The sequence below is a fragment of the Corylus avellana genome, chromosome ca7, assembly GCF_901000735.1.
Source record: "Corylus avellana chromosome ca7, CavTom2PMs-1.0".
Classification (NCBI taxonomy): domain Eukaryota; kingdom Viridiplantae; phylum Streptophyta; class Magnoliopsida; order Fagales; family Betulaceae; genus Corylus; species Corylus avellana.
In genome coordinates, this window is record NC_081547.1 from 5,539,443 (window position 1) to 5,561,676 (window position 22,234).

General features: G+C 36.1%; 3 protein-coding genes across 4 annotated transcripts; all 3 read left to right on the forward strand.

The window, feature by feature from the left end:
• Positions 1–218: 218 nt before the first annotated feature.
• LOC132186572 (jasmonoyl--L-amino acid synthetase JAR4) lies at positions 219–5,671 on the forward strand. The gene is made up of 5 exons (XM_059600554.1): positions 219–467; positions 1,769–2,077; positions 2,156–2,257; positions 2,551–3,359; positions 5,040–5,671. The coding sequence occupies exons 2-5, from the start codon at positions 1,785–1,787 to the stop codon at positions 5,576–5,578; spliced, it is 1,743 nt and encodes a 580-aa protein (XP_059456537.1). The 5' UTR covers positions 219–467; positions 1,769–1,784; the 3' UTR covers positions 5,579–5,671.
• A 3,991-nt stretch (positions 5,672–9,662) lies between these two features.
• On the forward strand, positions 9,663–10,389 carry LOC132188616 (uncharacterized). Its single transcript, XM_059603130.1, has one exon. The coding sequence runs from the start codon at positions 9,780–9,782 to the stop codon at positions 10,278–10,280; it is 501 nt and encodes a 166-aa protein (XP_059459113.1). The 5' UTR covers positions 9,663–9,779; the 3' UTR covers positions 10,281–10,389.
• A 2,823-nt stretch (positions 10,390–13,212) lies between these two features.
• On the forward strand, positions 13,213–19,213 carry LOC132186330 (protein ENHANCED DISEASE RESISTANCE 4-like). Of its 2 annotated transcripts, none has more exons than XM_059600245.1 (5): positions 13,213–14,016; positions 14,588–16,901; positions 17,449–17,509; positions 17,611–17,834; positions 18,856–19,213. In XM_059600245.1, the coding sequence occupies exons 1-5, from the start codon at positions 13,902–13,904 to the stop codon at positions 18,917–18,919; spliced, it is 2,778 nt and encodes a 925-aa protein (XP_059456228.1). In that variant the 5' UTR covers positions 13,213–13,901; the 3' UTR covers positions 18,920–19,213. The 2 variants fall into 2 exon arrangements, with proteins under 2 accessions (XP_059456228.1, XP_059456229.1); XM_059600246.1 differs by lacking the exon at positions 13,213–14,016 and adding an exon at positions 14,384–14,448.
• The last annotated feature ends 3,021 nt before the right edge of the window (positions 19,214–22,234 follow it).

Genomic DNA, 22,234 nt, shown 5'->3' on the forward strand with positions numbered 1-22,234 from the left:
AACGCTCACGACCGGTCGGCGTTCCCGTAATTCCTGCGCAAAACCATGGGCAAAAACGGAACTTGCCGTAACGCTAATGCTGTCATGCAAATAAGTGGAAAATAAATAAATGAAATAAAATAAAATAAATGAGAGAGAAATCTGGACGGCATTGGGCAAGTGAAAGTAACGCTTATATTGTTATATATATAACAGCGACTCGAGGAAGAATCTTCATTCAGCTTCCAAATCCTCCATAGCCATATAAAGCGCATCGAGTGTCTATAAGAAGCACTTCTTCATCAACGGCTCTCTAACTTTCTGTGCATACTTGGTACTCACAGAGAAAAGAGAGGTTGGCACTGAAGTCGATGACTCGTTAACGCTCTCTCTTAACCGTTTCCTCTTCGTTGAGATCGAAACCGCTCTCTCCTTTCTTTGTCATTGTTGTGTCCTCTCTCTCTGTGCGAGTCAGAGTACGGTTTCAGGTAAAGTTTCTAGTACTGGGCTCCTAATTTTGCTAATGAACTGTCAGTGATGTTTGGAAAGGAGACGAATTTTGAATTTCAGAGCTTTTGCTTTGCTTTAGTTTTTTCCGTGTTTACTTTCCCGCGAGCCAAACGGAGCGCAAACCGGTGTTTCTTTGTTCCGGACTACCCTCTGTAATTTTCATCTGTTTCTATTCACTTCTCACAATTTGTGAATTGGGTTCATTGCTTTTCAATTTCGAAGTAGTGTTCTTTCTCCAAGAGCCACTCTCTGTCCGTCTATTTGCGAAGATCTTTTTTTTTTTTTTTTTTTGGACAACTTTCTAACTTCATCCTTGTTGCTTTTTCCCTGAATTTTTCAGTCAATTTCAAGTTTTGGAGTTTATATAAGCTAGAAGTTTAGCTTTGAGGCAATAATAAGATCAATCGATTCATCGTTCTGTTTTATTTATCTCAGTTGTGTTTGATTCAATCGACGTACTTGTTGCTTTTAATTGGTTTTCAATCTTTGGGTCTCTCTGTTCTTTCCGAGCATCTGCTTCCGAGGAAAGTTCTGGTAGTTGACCAAGTTGACTCTTGTCAAAGAATAAAAGATGAAACCTTCGAAGCTTCGTTGTGGCTTTGCGCTTTGGGGAGACTTGTTCTCAGGGACTGGTTTTCGGGTTTGGTAAAACTCCTTTCTTTCTATGTGACTTTTCAATTTTTGAGTCGACAACTTACACACTTAATCACTTTTTTTTCCAATCTTTCTCTTCCAATTTCCACGGTGTAGCTGTCCAAATATTATTATTATTGTTATTATTTTACTATTTGTTGACTTTTAGCTTTTGCTAAAGGATTGCAAATTCATTTAAGAATTTTCATTTCAACTCTGGTTTGGTTGCTTGAGAAGCCGAGGGAAGGAAACCATGAGAAAATAAATTTGTGAGTCTTAGGTTCTAAAATTTTAGATGCTATGCTTTTTTTTTCCTATTTAATTTCCACTTTCTGCAAAAAATTTAATGACCAGACCCAACTCTACCATGCCAGTTGGGAGGAGCAGTAAGCTTTATCGACTGGAGGTGTTGCTTTTCGGGAGAGCCATATGTATAAAATTGTTTTCTTTGGCTTTTTCTAACATTTCATATGCAACCAAAAGGAGGGGTTTTTCAGTCCGCTTGGATTCCTCATCGATATTTGATACACGCTTGGAGCATGTGCTGGGGCATATTCGATGAATTTTGTTCTTATTTATGCAGTTCAGTGAATGCCTTTGATGTATTATAACATGTCTTTTCATTTTCTTTTTTAATTTGGTGTAGTCAAAGCTTTGTGAGAATGTTAGAGAAGATGGCAGATTTTAACCAGGAGAAGGTGATAGAGGAATTTGAAGCAACAACAAAGGCTGCTGAGAGGGTTCAGATAGATACCCTCAAGAAGATTCTGGAAGAAAATGGATCAGCAGAGTACTTGCAGAATCTTGGTCTCAATGGAAGAACCGATCCTGAGAGCTTCAAGAATTGTGTTCCCCTTGTCACTCACAAGGAATTAGAACCTTACATTCGGAGAATTGCTGACGGTGACTCTTCTCCCATTCTCACCGGAAAACCAATCACAACCATCTCACTAAGGTATTCTGATTTGACCTGAGTTTTAAATTTATGCTAGCTAGAGAAGTTTTGAGAATAAATGTTTAATTTATGTTGCAGTTCTGGCACTACTCAGGGGAAGCCAAAGTTCGTACCTTTCAATGACGAATTGATGGACTCCACCATGCAGATATATCGGACTTCTTTTGCCTTTAGAAACAAGTAATAAACTCTTATTTAGTGAAAGGGATTCTCTGTTTATATTTTGTTTCAGAAAACCTTTTTGCCAGTTGATGAGCATAGACTGTTATACCTTATTGGACTATATTATATGATATCCGCGCCCCCTTTTAACCTTCATATTACGCTTTTCATTGCATGAAGAAGTTGAAAGAATCGTTTTCTAGAAAAAGGGAAAAAAGTTGGAAGAATCATTTGATAATAAATAAATTCATAATTTGATTAGGTATCATTGCTTTTCTGCTGATGCAAAAACCTTTACTATTATTCTGCAGAGAATTTCCTCTTGGGAATGGAAAGTCTTTACAGTTTGTTTACAGCAGCAAGCAGTTCAAAACAAAAGGGGGTCTACCAGCTGGAACTGCTACTACTAATCTCTTCCGTAATTCACAATTCAAAATGTCGATGAAGGCAATTAAGTCCCAACCCTGCAGCCCTGATGAAGTAATTTTTGGTCCTGATTTTCCTCAGTCCTTATACTGCCATCTCTTATGTGGGCTAATTTTTCGGGATGAAGTTGAATTTATATTCTCTACTTTTGCCCATAGCATCATGCATGCATTCAAAACCTTTGAACTTGTTTGGGAAGAACTATGCACTGATATTAGGGAAGGGGTCCTCAGCAGTCGAGTCACTGACCCATCCGTCCGAACAGCTGTGTCAAAACTGCTCAAACCAAACCCTGAATTGGCTGATTTGATATCCAATAAGTGTTCAGGTTTGAGTAATTGGTATCGATTAGTACCCGAGCTTTTTCCTAATGCAAAGTACATATATGGGATCATGACGGGGTCAATGGAGCCTTATTTGAAAAAATTGAGGCACTATGCAGGGGAGCTGCCTCTCTTGAGTGCTGATTATGGGGCCTCTGAAGGATGGATTGGAGCAAACGTTAATCCAAAATTGCCACCTGAGTTGGCCACTTTTGCCATTCTTCCTAATATTGGATTTTTTGAATTCATCCCACTGAGGGAGAATATTGAGGATCAGGAGCCCAATTTCCTCTGTATGGAGCCAAAACCAGTGGGTTTAACTGAAGTCAAGATTGGTGAAGATTATGAGATCATTGTCACCAATTTTGCAGGTACGAAGTTCTTCTGATAGGGTTAAATTCCTTTTTGAAAATGGTAATTGAGAAATATATAGTTTGCTCCCTCCATCTGCACAATGCAGAGAATTGCTTATAAAGTAGAAAATTAATGAAATTCACAATAACCTGTTTCGGTCCCATATCTTCTGTTATTTAGAATTTTATAGTTGGTCTCATAGAGTTTTATTATTTTCTCATGCACTGAGCCAGTGATTTAATTGACCTGTTGCCTTTTCTTCCTACCATACATTTAATAACCCAAAATTGCTTTGAATGCTCACCATGTGACTGTAGGTTTCAAGGAGAACAGCTTCTATCCTTATTCAGTATTCCTCCTCCCCATACTGTCTTTTTTATTTGATTATTTTCGTTGTTTATCTGCTGTGTCAGGAAACTTTTTTTTTTTTGATGAATATGCAATGTCAGGAAACATATTCTTCATCCACTAGTTGACAATACCAAACCAGCTGGCTAAGACATGCATCTATAATTGTTTGAATTAATCATATGATCAAAGACATATTCAATGAATTGAATCTTCCAAGGATTCCTCAGCCATAGCCCTTTGTAGGTTGTGTTGGCATCTTTATTATCCACATGTAGAGCACGACAATAGGAAACTGATTAAATCCTTGTGTACTCTACTTTACATATCAATGTTTCAAACATCAAGTTTTATTAAATATGCAACACTGTCATTTCCTCTATATATACAGAGACATTAGACATTTTTGTTTCCCTGTTCAGTATGCATGCCACTAGTTTATCAGATAATCTATGATATTGCATTTATTTACTCAACTTGTTTTTTACTTTACATGACTATTTTGTTTAATGCATTTTTGTTCTCAATGCTTTCTTCTTTCATATCTAGTTCGAAACCCAATATTTTCCTACACTGTTTAGCTATTCATCTAGGTAGCACAAGTTGGTTCTTGACGAGTAATTTGATTCATTCAATGTCTCGTAAACTCACACATGGCTCACTTAAACATATTGATTTGAAAATGGTTATTATGTTTGTGTCAAATAGTAGTTGAACTATTTGCATCTTGTACTTGCTGAAGAAAGTAGGAAAGATGGAGAAGTATTTATGGCTGTAGGACGTGTATTATGAAAAAGAAGAACCCAATGCCTTAATTTTCCAGTTGTTGGCTAATGTAGAATGGAAGTAAAACATATCTACAAAATGGTACTGTACTTAAAAGGATGTTTGGTCATCTTCTCATATGTGTGCAACAACCTCTGTACTTCTATGATATTGACACGAGGGATTAGTTATTAGCCACTAAATCCTGGATTTGCAAGATCATAATGTATATATAGTCAACTTTGGACCTTGACTTTTTCTACCCTTTTCTTTTGGTTTTTAGTTGTGATGCATTAGCATATTCCTTTTTATATTTAGTCACATAAATTTGTGCATTTTATTAAAATTCAGAGATTTGCATTCTCTCTCCCTCTGTCTCTTTCCTGTTGTCCAACTACCAAGATAGCTTTAGTATTCAGTTTCTCTGATACTTTTTGAAATGCTCCTTTGACCCTTTGGTGAGAAAACTGACTTGGATAAGTTGGAGAGACATATGAAATGCATAATTGTATATACACACACACACCCATGTGCTTGTTCTCAATGGAAATATAAATGACATTTTATTTTGAATGAAATTGCAGGTCTCTACCGGTATAGATTAGGAGATGTGGTAAGGGTAATGGGGTTCCATAACTCCACCCCAGAACTTAAATTTGTCTGCAGGAGCAATCTTCTGCTCAACATCAACATTGACAAGACGACTGAGAAAGATCTACAGCTTGCTGTGGAAGAAGCAGGCAAGGTGTTGGGGGAAGAAAAAGTAGAAGTTGTTGATTTCACCAGCCATGTTGAGTCATCCACAGAGCCAGGCCACTACGTTGTGTTCTTGGAAATAAGTGGTGAAGCAAGCGAGGAGGTTCTCAAGGAATGCTGCAACTGCTTGGATAGGTCTTTTCTGGATGCAGGGTATGTCAGCTCACGGAAGGTGAAAGCCATAGGGGCGCTGGAGCTCCGAGTTGTTCGGAGGGGAACTTTCCAGAAGATTCTATATCATTATCTAGGATTAGGGGGTGCTGTTAGCCAGTTTAAAACGCCACGTTGTGTAGGGCCGACCAACAATTTGGTGCTGCAAATCTTGTGTGGCAACGTTGTTAAGAGCTACTTCAGTGTTGCTTTCTAGCTAAGAAATCATGTTATTATATGGTTGGAATTGCAATTTCATCTTTTCCTGTTTTAAATCCATATATATACGCTTCTTGGCGGCAATTATATATATTTTATATCCACATCACACATATATATATATAGTCCAAAATCTTCGTTAGGTGCGGGCAATGGCGCTATGCTGCCCCACGCTTTGACTTTTGTACCAGCTATAGCTGCCCGGGGCTGGCCCACTCGCCCGACATCACCCCTTCTCTCTCTCTCTCTCTCTATCTCTATCTCTATCTCTTCAAAGAATACTGCAAATTACATGATAATTAAGGAAAATTTAACTACTCTTCCCTATATAAATTAATAAATCCACGGGGTGACGCTTGTTTGTAAGGAGAAAGAAAGATACAAGTAAAATAAAGTATTGGGGTGAGTGGCATTTTGTTGAAGGGAGCTAATGAATAGCAGGACCACGTCTTGGAAGAGACAAAAAAGGATGCGTAGATCGAAGAAGATGGAATCTGACAGAGATCCCACTCAGCTCGATCATATGGTTGGTTTGAGATATGAAGACCTAATATTAATAAATGTTTATCCATCCATTACGTGTTTCCATCTTTCTCTCACCCGTGCCATCAGCGCTTCATATGGTATGCATCTTTTACGTGTCATGTCATCTATATATTTTCGTTTAAACAAATCTAACGTTATCAGCTTGCGAGATCTTAAAATTTGCGTTGACGACAACCAACCAACAAAACACAAACATTAGTGTCTCCTGGTGCAGAAGTGGTATCTATCTCCTGTCAAATTTACATGGATAGATACCACTGCTGCCCCAAGAGAAAAAATGGGTGTAATAGCAAGATCACGGAGGCGCTTAAAAAATGGGTTGGGGAGGTTGATCTTGGGCTGTGGACCTGTGGTGGAGCAAACTATTTATTATTGTAGGGGTTAAACTTGATAAACACAACGGTAATACTTTTTTAAATGTCAATTTCTATTGTTTCGAAAAATGGATTAATGGTTTTTAACTTCCTTCCACGTGATTCATGAACCTAAATTAACAGTTCTGCGTGGTTAGTAAAAAAAACAAAACTACTCATTTGTTTTACACAATCGAGAAAGCATGAAAAGACGAATTGGGGTCTCTCTCTTAAAAGTAATTAAAAAAAAATAGAGACCAAGTGGGCCTTTCTCTTAAAATGACAAATATGTGAGGACCATTAGTAAAAATCCAAGTTTTTTAAAGGGGTTTGTGGAGGCACGACGCAAACTGGCCTCCATGGGCTCCCCTCAAATGAAAAATAAAAAATTAATATATATATATATATTTTATTTACCTATTAAATCATATCTACAGTGTGCTTTTACGGTTCTTTGTATCAGTCCATATTAATTTTGTTCGTATTCAATGGCGATGACGGCATGTCCAAGATATATGTAATTTCTTCCACAAATAAATCATTGCTCCATCGCGCATGCGAGAGTTCGTGGTTTGAAACTAATTTTAAATATTTTTTTTTATTATTATTATTTATCAACTTTATAATCTCATTAGTGTGGGAGTTAGTTGAACTTGAGTCCTCAACAGCCAAATGTGACACGTAATTGAGAGAGCCCATGAAGAAAATATTAACTTTTTCAACCAAATCGGGTATTTAGTGGATCCTTTAATTAGAAGGGAAAACTCTAGAAATTGAGTACTAAAAGATAGGCACTTTTTGGAGTGGAATGCTTTTTTGCACTTTGGGAAATAACTAGGCCCTTTTCTTTTTATAAGAAGCCTCTCTTCTTTCTTTCTTTCTTTCTTCCTTTTTTTTTTTTTTTTTTTTTTTTGAGTTAGACAAAGAAAACAAAAAATTACAAGGGTGAATCATTTCCGCTATTCAATGCTTTATTGAGAATATGAATAACTAACATAGAATAGGTAAATTATGAAGGCATTTGTGAGTGTCAAGTCTCATATTAGTTTCTTATTATTTGATATATATTAAGCTTTATAAGTGATTATAAAGAACTTTAATTTAATTGGTCATTTTGGAGTAATAGCACATATGTGACTAGCGCTTTTCTTCAATTGTTATAAATGATATGATTGAGGGAAAGTAAACCTAGGCTTTTAGCAAACCTTAAGGATAACAATCCGAATTCAAATAGGGCTTGTAACACCCTACTTAAACATGTGACAATTATTTTAAATTAATTACCCGTTTAAAACCATGAGACTTTTTAAGTAATTTTAAAATTGTTTTAATGTAAAAACTTCTCTAATATGAGTCTCTCTCTCTCTCTCTCTCTCTCTCTTTCTATATATATATATATAGAAAGAGAGAGAGAGAGACTCATATTAGAGAAGTTTTTTAGTGGCACACACAAATACACACATGTGCAGGTGTTCTATGACTTATGTTTAAAAAGAGCTTTTAAAACTATTATAATTAAGTACTTCGATTATTGATCAATCTATCCCACATCCGTCAATTGATGCACATGGCACCCATTGATCGATTAATGATTTTGAATGATCGATTGATGCCCTCTTGCATGTTTTTGGGTAAGTTTTCAAGCATTTGATACGTGAGAAGTGTCTTATTTAAGGATATAGACTAAACCCTGTGTCCCATTTGGATGCTCCTTGATCCTTGTTGAGGCTTTTCATCCATTCATCATTGTTTGGGTGTTCTCTTGGTTTCGTTGGGAATTTGTTTCAAAGGGTTTTTCCTACCTTTAGATAATGTAATGAATTTTAAGAAAGTTGAGAAATAAGCCTATAAAACACTATTTTATTTATATTTTGAGAATTACGTTCTCAATGAGTGAATTATGAGACACCCATCAAATAATAATCAACATGGCCCACGTCTCACCAAAATACAATACAGGTGTTTGCACGACAGAACCAAGAATTAATTACTTCACCACATCTTGGGATTCAACTAATCTCCACCGACCAAGCAAGAAGTAATTCCGCAGCTTCTTGTCCTTGATTCAAAAACACGCACAGGATAAATTAAGGAAGAAGAAAAGGAAACAGAGAGAAAGGGGAAAGAAAATCAGAAGAGAGGGAAATAGAAGAAACAGCTGAGTCCCACAGCCAAAGAGAAACAAGAGTACTGGAGTCTCACCAAACAAAGAGAAAAACAATTCTTATAAATTTCAAGTCTCATTATTCAATTGAGTGTATTACTTATATAGTCTAGGATAACACTCCTTTATTAGAAAAAGAAAAAGGAAAAATCAAATCCTTATTGAAAAATTAAATTTATATATAAAAAAAAAAAACATGCATAATACTAGAAGGTGCTGATAAGTAGTAGAACAGAATTGTTAACTTTAATTAAACGCCATAAATCCATGGATTTAAATGAATAACTATGATAAACGTATTGTTAGAAAATTAATCATATTCCCCAGAACTAGTGATTAAGAAGAACGCCAAAACAAGCTATCAAAAAACATAGAGATTTATGTGGTTTACGTCCACAGAATTTCAGCGATGTTTTACTATTTTCGAGAAAACAATAATATTTATGGAGTATGGACTAAGCCTAGGAAAAGAACTCATTTAAACCGTAAGCTTTTCAACATCGAATCGGGTTTGATACAAAAAAGCCGTCCTGAAATTTTGAAGGAAAATCTCAATCCTAAATCCGTGTATTATAAGCGAATCTCAGTCAACATGCGTGAAAAGGTAAACAATCTTGTATGTTAAACTATAACATCAAAACACTTACCATAATAAAAATATTTGTCGGAGGACAATGAGATATAGATCATAGTATTAAAATATGGATATTAGGTACAAAGAAAACATCATGCATTTGTGAATTCTGATCATTTTCGTGTATTCCCACGAGGCACTAAAAGTTGTTTTTAGCGCATTTAGCATCTCCCTGATTCAAAGACAGCTAATTTAATCAAATTCCAATTATATATATATATATATTTGGAGCTTTTGAAAATGCAGATTATTTATGTTATAGTTGGTGTCATTATGAATGTGTAGCTAAGCAGGTATTCTTGTTGAAAGCCAATATTTAAGCAAGATGGATCTGTCGTATTCAACACCAAACACTGCGAGAATTCTTTTGTTTTCTGTAAATACAGGGCACCTTCATGTTCAAGGATGACAAGGACAACATCGTCCCCACTGAATACTTATTCAGCTCCTCGCTGTAACAGGGTAATTTGGTAACCTCAAGGATTTAAATAATTAATATGAAATGGCACAAAAGAAACGTAAGGTTTTTCTGTCTCTCCGTTTCTTTAGGAAACTCCCTTTAAACCAAAATCTGATACAGAAAAGAAGTTTGAATTTTGAAACCCAGATGCAAAAAACATTGGAAGGGAAAGATCAAGATGAAGAAGAAGAAGAAGGAGATCGGGGTTTAGCCATATGGGATTGTGGCAGCCCTCTGTATGACTCTTATGAATTGGTTACACTTGGTCATATCATCGATCGTCATCTGATGGCATTGCCACATGTCGGCGGATCAAAGCGTCTCAGCGCCCCATTCCCTCACGCAAACAACGTTGTCGTCACCTCGATCGTATCGAGCCCCCCCGGAGGAAGTTTCAGAGGGTCTTCCATGGTGGGCAGAGTGAAGGAATTTGCTGTGATCAGGAAGATGTGGAAGAGGAAGGTGGTGACAATACGACGATGGAAGGAAACGAAAACATGGCTTTCTGCCCTTCGTAAAAGGATTGGTTTGTGGAGGAAATAGAAACACATATCATATGATCAATGGAACAGGTAATCATGATATATCAGTACGTATATGGAAATCATGATGATTTATTGTATAATTCGGATTTTTTTTTTTTTTTTTTTTCTCGTTTGTATGGATTGTATCGAATTGAGTAAATAATGTGTAACTATGTTTTTCAAAGAACACTCTTTTTAATAAATCTATTGAATATCAAGTGTATTGGCTTTAAACTTTAACATGACACGACAGTTTTTGTTTTTGTTTCTTTTTCCTTTCTAACCTTTTGTTCTCTGATAATTTTGATCATATCCATATGCGTGACTCAATTTGCATTTCTTTATTTGATCCCTCAGCAGTCTTAATTTTTGTTTAAGGCGTTAATCTTTATGCCTTAAACATTCAATGTTTAAATAATGATAACAAATAAAAAAAATTAAGCCGATGCGTATTAAATATTAAAATATTAATTAAATGATTAAATTAATCTTTTCTTACTAAGTTAAGCTACAAGCCTATAATCATGAATTCTAGCACTTTTTAACTTAGAATATTTTTCAATAATTTAATATCTTTGAATGTAATACTCGAGGTGGATCTCATTGAGAATTTTCTTTCGATTAACTATTTCAAATGAGATAAACAAATTAACGTCTCATCATTTGTCAAACTAACACTTTTGGCAGCTTGATTGATGATGGTGGCCACCACTATTTGATCTAATGGTAATCACCACTAGACTTGTGTCGGCCACTAGATTTGTGGTGACTAATGTCCGTCCACTTCCAAGTCCACCATTTCAGACTTGGCACGATTCAAAAAACGGTGACAAATGTCAATTATTCACAACTCTATAATGGATTATTATAAATTAAAAATCCAATTAAAACTTTTGGCCTACCTAAGGATCTGCCGCTGATCAAATCAAGATCTTCAAACTAGTATTAAACCAAATATTGCAATAATCAAACTTAATTAATTATTCCTATACCAAAGCTGCAGACAAATTCATTGAAAAATTCAGAGAAAAGAAAATATTATTATTTGGATTAATATGAAAACCCCATTCGTCCAAGGTTTTCAAATGGGTTGAAATTGAATCACAACCCAGACCCAACCCCGAGCCCATCATATCCCGCCAACCATGTCGGGTCAAAACTGTGTTGGATCATGGACAATTCTTTTGACTTGGAGCGGTCCAAATAACTCCCCCAACCCATTCTAGTGTCAACGTTTATGATTCCTAAGCTGGATTTCTTACAGCTGTGGCCGAAAGAAACTGGGCTTTGCTGAATGAGGAAAGGTCAGTGGAGATCCGACCCACTTAATCATGTATCTGGGTGAGCCCAATTGAACAAACTCGGATGGCCCAAATTGAACAGATCTTGGAAACTTTAGACTCGCAGCTTCAAGTAAGCCCATTTCGTTGTGAGCTGGGTTGAGTTAGTTCTGTGATGAGATTTTCTCAAAGCCCATTCCAATAACTCATAAATTTTATTAGTTCAGTGATTTTCTCCTTTTTTTTTTCTTCTTCAATTATTATTTTTATAAAATTTTATGCATTATTATAGTTGACTCTCTTACTGTTAATATTCCATTATTTAATATTTAAAAATAATCAATAATTTTTAGAAAACCAACTTCATGAGGGAAATCCACCTAGCTACTCTAGGTTGCAGGGTAGGTTCTGGTGCAGACGAGTACGAACCTTATGCATGCCCATGGAGACTTGATCATGGATCCTAAAGTAGCTAATTAAAGCTTGTGTGTGATATAATGGTTCCTTATTTACTTTGATACCATCATTTGTAATAAGAATGTTCATTGCATGCTTTGATGATCGATGATACCACTCAACCAACTTTTCAAAATGTAATTTATGTGTTCTTTGATCATGTGGTCAAACCTTCCATTGCCAGTGCTACGAGCTCGTTACATCCGAAGAGCTTTGTACAATCATTGCTAACATGCATGTCAAATTATTCTGTATAGTCGTTGCTAATGTACAAATCAGCAATGACAACTCAAAATTGTTGTGGCTGATAACTTGATAATAGCAACGACAAGTTGTCTCATGTAAGGTATTTTTTGCAACAACCTATAATGCTATCAATGATGAGAGATGTCGTCACCAATAGTAAGTTTTTTAGTAACGACGTAAATGAATATGTGCGGTTGATTATATGAAGTGGCAATACTTGGATCCATTACGAGTAAAGACCATCCAACTTGGTTTTGACCTTATACTTCATACGTATTTGAATATACTAGTTGCGGAACCATGCCAAAATATTAATTCCATTCAAAGTCAGAAAATTGAATCTCAATCAAGTTTCTTGCTTGGAGTGGTTAAACAATGGGTCTTCTAGATTTCTTTCCAATTTTAAATTGCATTAGAAAAAGATCATATGTTGACTTTTAATTTTTCGTTCCCAATTCAACGCTTACCTAATGGCAACTAGTTCGATCACCATCATCTTAATCTTAATAAGGCTCTTTATAACCATAATATAATAATACTTCATCCGCAGAGTATCTTTTTTAAATTGTGTTTGAGATTATATTTAAGTAATGAAAATTGCAGATATGCTTCAGGCAATATTTTAGCAGAGCCCATGCAGATAAATGATTTTGATTTTTGACAAGCTCAGCCATTGCGTAGGTTGTACCGTTGATATCAATATGAACACGAGGAGTTGAGTTGCAAAATGACATCAATGGGGGCAGTTGAACCACAAACAAAACATATAATCTGAACAGAAGAAAGAAGAAAAGCAGGGGAAGAGAGAAAGGGAGGGACCACAGCAGAGAAAAATGGTGGGTGGGTGATGGAGCGTGGTCAGAAACACAGACTTGTCAGCCTAAGATTTTAAGCGGCCACGTCTTTAACTCTTTTCACTTCTTTTCATAACGGCCAAAACCGTGCTTTTTTGGCACTAGTCGCAAACAAGAAACACCCAGGAAAACGAAAGAGAGAAGATAAAGTGAGAGTCTCGCTGAGAGAGAGAGATATGGCGAATAAAGTTAAAGAGAAGAATCAAAGAGAAACTGGTCTTCCACTTTTTTGCTTTTCCTCCCTTCTCTAAGAGTAAAGCTGGAGGCCAACGACCCTAAATTAAGGTTTGTTTTTTTTTTTTTTAACTTGGTAATATCTCATTTCCCTAAATCATTGGAAAACGATCCCCACTGTCTCTCTGTCTGTCTCCCCGAAGCTTTCTCACTTTGATAGAACAACCTCCTCGAACGTAGTTTCAGAACATTTCACAAATTCTAGGCGTTACCCCGGTCTTTTTCCGAAATATTTGTCTCCACGAAAATCCTTGCCTCTTTCTTTCCCCTTTGTTTGGTTCCTGAGAAAGCTGAGGCTAACCCTTCAAAGAAGAATCAAATAAGTTGTACGGACTTTGGATTAGATGTGATTCTCAATTAAGACAACATTTAGCTGAGCTCATACTCTGTTGTCCTTTTCTCCTGTTTTTCTCAGCTGTCAATCGTTGACTATAAATATTGCATCTTTTCTCGTTTTTAAGATTTTCTACTTGCTCCTAGAAAAAGAAAAAAAAGGGATATTTCTGCTTGTTCACTTGTTCTTGTTTGGTACGTCGTCGTATTCTGTTTGGCTTTCTTTGGGTGTCTCCAATGGCGGACTCCGGTAAAGTACGGTTGGTTCTTTGCCCAAAGTGTGAAAATCTTCTCCCGGAGCTCGCTGATTACTCTGTTTATCAGTGCGGTGGTTGCGGTGCTGTTCTTCGAGGTATTTTTCTTCCCTTTAAATGGTAATGTAAAAACTGTTTGTTTAATTTTAGAGACAGAGAGAATGAGAATGATTTTTCGAATTTTTGGAACCCTTCAACCGAAGTCGAAAGATTTTTATTATGCTTCACAATCAAAATGTTGCTTTGTTTTATATTATCTAACCCTTTCTGAGTAATCAAAAGCTGCATCGCTGTTTATTTTTTCTCGTTATGCCAATGATAATTCAAGAGTGGAATTTTCGTTATTGCATTTCACTGAGAAAATATCTTTCTAATTTGTAAAAAAAACATTAGAAACGAGATCAAAATCTGAAGCTTTAAATTTCCATTGTATAGAACCCAAGAGCAGGGAAAGCAAGCAACACAACCATTGGGCGTAGGGGTTGAGTTTTTTTAATATTTTTGGATGCCAAAAGAAATCTAAGCATGAGGTTTAACATTGCAACTAGTGACCATTTCCTTCGTTTTCTCTGCAACAAAATAGAACATCACTTGATTTTCTTACCCCCCTAGAAAGTAAAGTTCTAACTAAAATTTGAGTATAAGTATTCTTGTTAATTAAATTTGCAGCAAAAAAAGAGAATCGCGAAGGAGATGGGTTGTCCGAGAAGTCAGATGAAGAAAGGTTATGCGAACTACCTGCTAAATCAGAGAATTCCTCGAATAAAGGAATGATTGATTTGAGTGATGCTTCCGATACAGATGTTAAGCCAGATGGTGACTCTTTGAAATGTGTTCAAAGGGATTCAAAGAAGGATGATGTTGCATATGCTGAGCGATATGGGAATGAATCTAAGGTTGCAACTGATAATTGGGTAACTGAGACTGGTCTCGATATGAACACAAAAAGAGATGAATTGGGTGAAGCAATGGGAACGGAACAAGGAGAACTGAATTCTGAAATTGGATCTATGGAAAGATTCCAAAGATCGGGTCGGATGTCTGATTGGAAAATGGGAGAGAGACGTGAGATGGAGGGGTTTCGAAGAAACCCAAGAAGTGATGTCGAAGGTGTGAGGTTTTCGACTTCAAACTATCCTGATGAGGGCCCGTCAAATTACAAGTTGGATTCTTCATATAGTTTTGGGGAATCATCTAGGAACCCTGATGACCCAGATGGGGCTAATAGGGTTAAGTATCTTGAACAAGATCGAGCTGAGCTTTTGAGGAAGCTGGATGAGCTAAAGGATCAACTTAATCAGTCTTGTAATGTGGGTGAAAAACCAAAAGAGAGGGTTCCTCTTGATGGCAGGATGGCTCCTCCAGATCCTTATGTTGGCCCTGATAATTGGTTTCAAAATGGTTCTTCAGTCTCAAATAGGGCTCCAATGCAGTACTCTGGGTCCGATAAACATGGTGCAGGCCACCCTTGTTCCAATCATTGGCCTGATCTATTTCCTTATACCAACAGGCATGAAATGGCCATGCATAGCTTCTTTCCTCAAATGCATAATCCAAATCATAATCCTGGATATGGAGATCCTTTTGGACCTGAAATGCTTAGGAGAGCTCCACACCAGTTACCTGGTCAATACCCACCACAGCCATTGCATCCATACTTTTCTGGACAATATATTGACTCTAATCCGAACTCATTTGAGCCATACCCAGCTAACTCAATGTTTCACCAGCCTTCTTGCTCTTGTCTCCATTGTTATGACAAACTTCAGCGAGTCTCAGCACCAGTTCCACCCACTTCTTTTTGCAATAAAAGGTTTCCGGATGTCCCAAACAATCCTGTTATGTACCATCATCAGAAACCTGGGGCATTTGGTCCACTTGGTCATAATTCTAGGTCTGTCATTCCTCCTCCATCAAGCATTAGTGATCCACAACGCCATGCAAGATGGCCGAGTGAACTTAATTCTGAGATGGGTGGTTTTGTTCGCTGTCATCCTCGTAGGGTGGTGTTAGCCAGTGGTGCCCACTATTGCCGTCCCATAGCAAATGGTGCCCCCTTTGTAACATGTTATAATTGCTTTGAGCTACTGCAACTTCCCAAGAAAGTACTTCTGACCGTGAAGAATAAACAAAAAATGCGATGTGGGGCATGTTCTGCAGTAATCAACTTTGCTGTCATCAACAAGAAACTAGTTCTTTCAGTTCATGCACAAACAAAGGATATTCCCATAGATGTTGATGGTAGCTCTAATGAGGTGGTGAAAGACAGTGCTTCGCATTTCCTCAGCCACATGAACCTGAATAGTTCTAATTTCTCTTCTGATGATTATGATATTTCTGGTTACGATTTTCATTCAATAGATAGAGAACCTGTTTCATTGTCTACTGGCCCGGGTTTGAACTCAATCAATGCTCAGAAGATGGGAAGCTTTCTTTCTTCATCCCCCAGCACCTCTGAGGATGAAAATGGTCCAGAAGTCTTAATTGCTTCAAAAGAAGTCAACAACTCCAGTCAGCAACCAACCAGAGCTGTTCTGTCTCCACCACCTCCCGGTTCACCTCTTCAAGAACATTTTGATTATTCTTCTAATAATAATGCTGTGGACCGTCTTGGGAAGGGAAACCAAAGTAGTCGTTCAGATCAAGAGAAGGGGAAACCTCACAAGGCTGCCACACGCCAAAATTCTTTGAAAGAGGCGTCACTTGCTACTGAGATGGAGGTATCATTCAATGAGTACTCCAATACTGGGGTCTCTCAAGATTCTGGGGATGCAAGCAGAGAAGACGATCAGCCAAGAAACAACAAAGGGGGTGAATCATTTTTTGCTAACATTATCAAGAAAAGCTTTAAGGATTTTTCTAGATCTAATCAAACAGATGAACGTCACAGAAGTAATGTATCAGTAAATGGTCATCTCATACCAGAACGTGTGGTTAAGAAGGCTGAAAAGCTGGCTGGACCAATTCAACCTGGAAAATATTGGTAAGTATACATTCATAAGCCTATTTTGCATCAATCCTCCAGGCATGCTTGCTTCAAATTAACATTGCAATTTGTTATTAGTGCTATATCAAAGTTGTGTGATCAGACATGCATGCTTTAAATTCACAAGCCTATGCAGAGTGAGGTAGTAACAGAGATGCATGATTATTTACGGTAAAGACAAATAACGGTTTTGATGAAAATGAGTTCAATAGCTTTATATCAGCAGAATTTTCAACTTTGTTGTTGTAAAGAATTTGTTTTTAACATCAACCATATTTTGGACCTGATCAGAATATTTCGTGCATTTAATTCTGCTAACTGGTTTCTCATTTGGATATAGCCTCATTTGACATAAATCCATCTGCCTCACATACGTTCTTTTTAATTCTCTATATGGAAATCAGGATGTTCATCATTAAAAACTTTTGTTCTAAACTAATTGTCTCCTTTGCAACTGTGCTTTTGATAGAATTGGGTACTCATCTCTCATACTCCGGTTGTATTAATGGATTTTTTTTTTCTTTTTTTCAATTTGTTTAACCAGGTATGATTTCCGAGCTGGATTCTGGGGTATAATTGGTGGGCCTTGTCTGGGAATAATACCTGTAAGATCAACTAATTCTGACAAAAGCATTAGTCCATCACTCATGTTTTTCTATTTTCTTCCTAGTCGTGTTGCTCATGATGACTGGCATTTCTCTTGCAGCCATTCATTGAAGAGTTCAATTATCCCATTCCAGAGAATTGTGCTGGAGGAAATACTGGTGTTTTTGTAAATGGGAGAGAGCTTCACCAAAAAGATTTAGACTTGCTCTCTAATAGAGGACTTCCCACTGGTAGAGATAGATCTTACATCATTGAGATTTCTGGGAGAGTCCTGGATGAGGACACTGGTGAGGAGCTAGATAGCCTTGGCAAACTTGCTCCAACGTAAGTGCCTTTTTTTTTCTTCTTAATTCTTCCTCGGTTCTGTGTACCTGTTAATTACATGAAATGTAGTAAACTGCTAAGTGAGTTATTTATCATCCAAGTATTTTTCTTATAGCTAGATCCAATTTCCTGGTCCTTGTGGAAAGGAAAACGAATTTCAAGTTCATCCTAAATCAATAACTTTGCATATTCGTCTGCTGTTGCATGTCAGTTCTTATTCCACAGATCAATTTTTAGTACTCGAAAGTCCATGTAGCATTCATTTGTTTCATATACTAGACAATAGCTAGAGGGTGTCCTAGGTTAGAGAGAGAGGCAGGTAGCAAAGTAATGGGCAAATGATTATTGGTTAACCAGGGATAAGCATTACATGATGACCTCAAGGGCTCTGGAGATGGCTTGTGTAATATGATGTGTGTTGGGGGGGGGGCCTTAAGGTGTACAAGGTTAGTAAAGATGGGTTGTGCATTGAAATGGGTACTAGAGACAAATTTATCACTGTTCTATACTATAATCTTCTATATTCTTGCAAGAATTTTGCCTTGTTTGAAAAAAAAAAAGCAAAGCTGGGGGATATACATTTTCTAGAAGATACTGTTAGCATGCATGCCAATAAATCTGTGCTGTATATGCATTTACCACATGCTGCATCATCTGTACTCAACTACTCCGTAATCAGTTAGCACCCACGGCTAGAAAACCAATTCCACTTCCCCCTTTTGATGTTCGTCAGCCATGTCCTGGGCTGAGGTGTTGGAGTATATATTTCTTCTCACAAAACACTCTTTCTATGTTTCGATTATATGGGAAAAAAAATAGCTTTTCTGTTTCTTCTGTCTTTGAAATGAGTCTTTTCACAGAATGACCTCCTCTCAATTTCTATGTCTTGACAAAAATCTATTTTACCCTTGATTGTGTTTCCAGTTATCATGATGTTTTCATTCATCTAATATTTTAATACTCAGTTTGTAAGCATTAATTCATTCATCTAATACCAAATCATTATTGACATTTTGAACAGAGTTGAGAAGGCAAAACATGGATTTGGTATGAAACCTCCAAGAGGAGCCACTGTTAATCAATAGAAATCACGAAGTTCTATCATCAGTTTGGACATGCTGGAAATATTAAGACATCCTGTCCGAGAGTTGGAAAAACCATCTTAACAAATTCATTTAGAGGATCTACCCTAAGTTTTCTCACCTTGACGGATATGAATAATATGATGTTAGATGGTGGGTATGCCGCTGATGTCCGAAAGCTATATATCTGTTACTAAACATACCCTGATTCATCTGAAAGGGATTGTCCTGTTGCACACCCAAAGTAAATGTGTGCCAATGTTTTGTATTTTTATATGTAAATCAAGTAATTTTTTTTTTCCTTGATCTGATTCCAGTTCTTACTGTATATGGAATTATGTTCTTCGTAGTTATTGAGGTTGAAATTTATTTTGAACTAATATAATAGTATGGTTCATAGTACTCATCCTGTTGCCTAGTTATTTAATTAAAAGCTTTGTTCTAGCAGCTTTTATTTTTAATCTTGCAATTTGAGTTTTGGTTTTTATTGGCGTCAAAGTTCAGAAACTATATGCCATTTGCATCAAAACCCAATTGAGACAATTTCTTCCACTTTAATAACCCCCCCTAATTTTAGACTTTCTCGCTTATTTCCTGGCCTCTCTGATGACAAGTTTATTAATATTTTTCACTTTCTGTATGTATCCTTTTCTAAGGGGCAAGAATTATCAATGGGGCTAAAGCTTCACTAGGAAAATCATTTTGGGTGGCCCAGGAACCCAAACTTCAAAGTGCTTGAGTGAGCACTGAGCCTCCCGAATATTAGATTACATATTTTTTCTCTATTTATTTATTTTTTCTCTTGTCCATAAATACCTTTCGGATATAAATTCAAGTTTGTAGTATATTCATACAAACCAATCTAATAAAGTAACATATATGCCTTAGCTCAGATGTCCGCCTCTGCTGGAGTTAGGAAGTATCGGAAAACCGCCAACTGGGAGTCTTTAGATTCCGTCTCAAATTATATACAAATTTCAAAATTTGGGTCTCGACTTCCCAATTTCGTGTATGTCTTTAAACAATTTGAAGTATCCTTATCATGCATGAAGTTTTTCTCTTCGAATTAAGGTTCCCTATAATTTCTTTAAACTTGTAGATTATCAAATTAGTGATTTAGGCTGTTTTTATGTATCAAGGAAAAAAAAAAAAAAAAAAATTGCCGCAAAATAAGAATGTAGCTAATTAATAAGTCAAGAGTATTTTGGATCGAATTTCTAAGGAGATTGATCCGACCAATCATTACCGTATATGGTACAAAAGCACAAAGACGTGCGCTTCGGATGGAGGGCCCTAAAGTTTTATGGACAAGCGTTGGTCCACAATCAATTCATGAGGGCCACTTACAATGGGCCCATACTTTCTGAGCCTAGTGCCCTCTGGAAGGGCACCTGGGCCACTACAAACTGAAAAACTGAGATTGGGTTTGGTATTTCTTTTAGTTTATTCGTGACGTTTTTATAATATTTCACTTGCTAAATGAATAATTTTTTATTTATTTCTTTGCTTGTTTTTCCAACTATTTAGAACGAGGCCGTTCAATATTAGAGTTAGTAATTTTTGTCACAACTTATAATTTTGACATGAAATTAAAGAGTTACGGTTGATAAATCTAACTCATTTAATTAAATTATCGAATTAAAATTTATTTATATAATTTTATACCTCTACATTAACACAATTTGAAACCGACACATAAACACAAATTACTTTTAAGTCGCCTTATCTATTATTGTAGAAAAACACGTGAGTGGGCTCAGCTTTTTTTTTTTTTTTTTTTTTTTTTTTATATCTGAGCCTTTTTGCTATTGTTTCTTTGTGATAAATAAATGGAGGAAGCTAAAAATAAATAAATAAATGGAGCACATCTCTTCCAGGAAAAGACAGTGGGTTGCCTTTCCCTTTCAGACTGAATACGTGACTCATGAGGCTACAGGCCAATAGACATTTCTCACTGAATAATAGATCCAATTTTTTTTTTTTTTTTTCTGGTCAAATAATAGATCCATTTAATAAATGTGATTGAGACGGAAAGCCTTTCAATTCAAAGCTTTTGCGTTCCCATTAGGAAGATAGGACGGGAGTCCCTGTCACACAATGCCCTTAATAATAGCATTCATATTTACATATTTTTACATAAATTAAGAGCAATTTAGCCCAGTTCAAGTGTCTTAATCAATTAATAAGGATGCTTAAGCCCTCAGATTGTTTCACTTTCCCTTCCAAATATAATTATGTCGGTGGGAGGTTGGTTTTTCATTTTGACTGATATGAACATAATACCAAACGTTGTACCTTAATGTACATTAACATCTGGTTAATCTCCAAACAGGTGTAATAATTCGACACAAATCACATACTTAATAATGAAATAAACATTTGGAGTGATCTACGTAAAAGGGGAGTCTCAGCTTCCACCTACCTCTTGAAGAAATGGAATCCCCAAAAGGAAGTAAAAAGGAAACAATGATTAAAGTAGGAAATTAGATTTGGTTAAGCACAGTATTTAATCACCATGATGTGACTAATTGCACAAGTCCCACTCAAGAATGGAACATCATGCAAAAAAACAGAGAAAGCACAACAAATTCTAGAGAGAAGCTTTTTCCTTTTTTTTTTTTTTTTTCTTTCTTTCTTTCTTTCTTTCCTTTATTTTGCTTTCTCTTTTTCTTTATTTTAAATACAAAATATGAGTGGATAACACTGCAAATATTCAAAGAAAATAATATATGAGTCATTTATTTTGCGGATTGACTAGCTATTTTCTTTAAACAAAAAACAAGTATTATTGAAAATGAGAATAAGTGAAATAAAATAATTATTCATATTTTTTAGTTTGATAACTTAACTATATATATATATATATATATATATATATGCTTTTATTAGAATTGAACCAAAATAATTTTTTTTTTAAAAAAAAAACACTACATTGTTTTTTTTTTTAAATACTCAAATAAAATTTTAAAAAGCAAAAATATGAAAATGCAGTGGGGTGACCGGCTATCTGTTAAATGACCAGTTATCTTAAAAGCTTAAGCTAGTAGAAAGAGATAAATTTAATCACTTAATCATTATTTTAACACTCATCATCACGTGTAAGCTCAAACTCTCTTTTAATAGGTGAGGTCCAACACGTAGAATTTTTAATTTAAATGGGGTGAATTGACGAAGTCAAGGTTCGATCCTAGTCCTAAGACCTTTGACTCTGATACCATATTAAATTACCAGTTATTCCAAAAACTTAAGCTAGTAAAAAGAAGTAAATTTAATCACTTAATCATTACTTTAACACCACCTATTACAAAAACTAGGTGT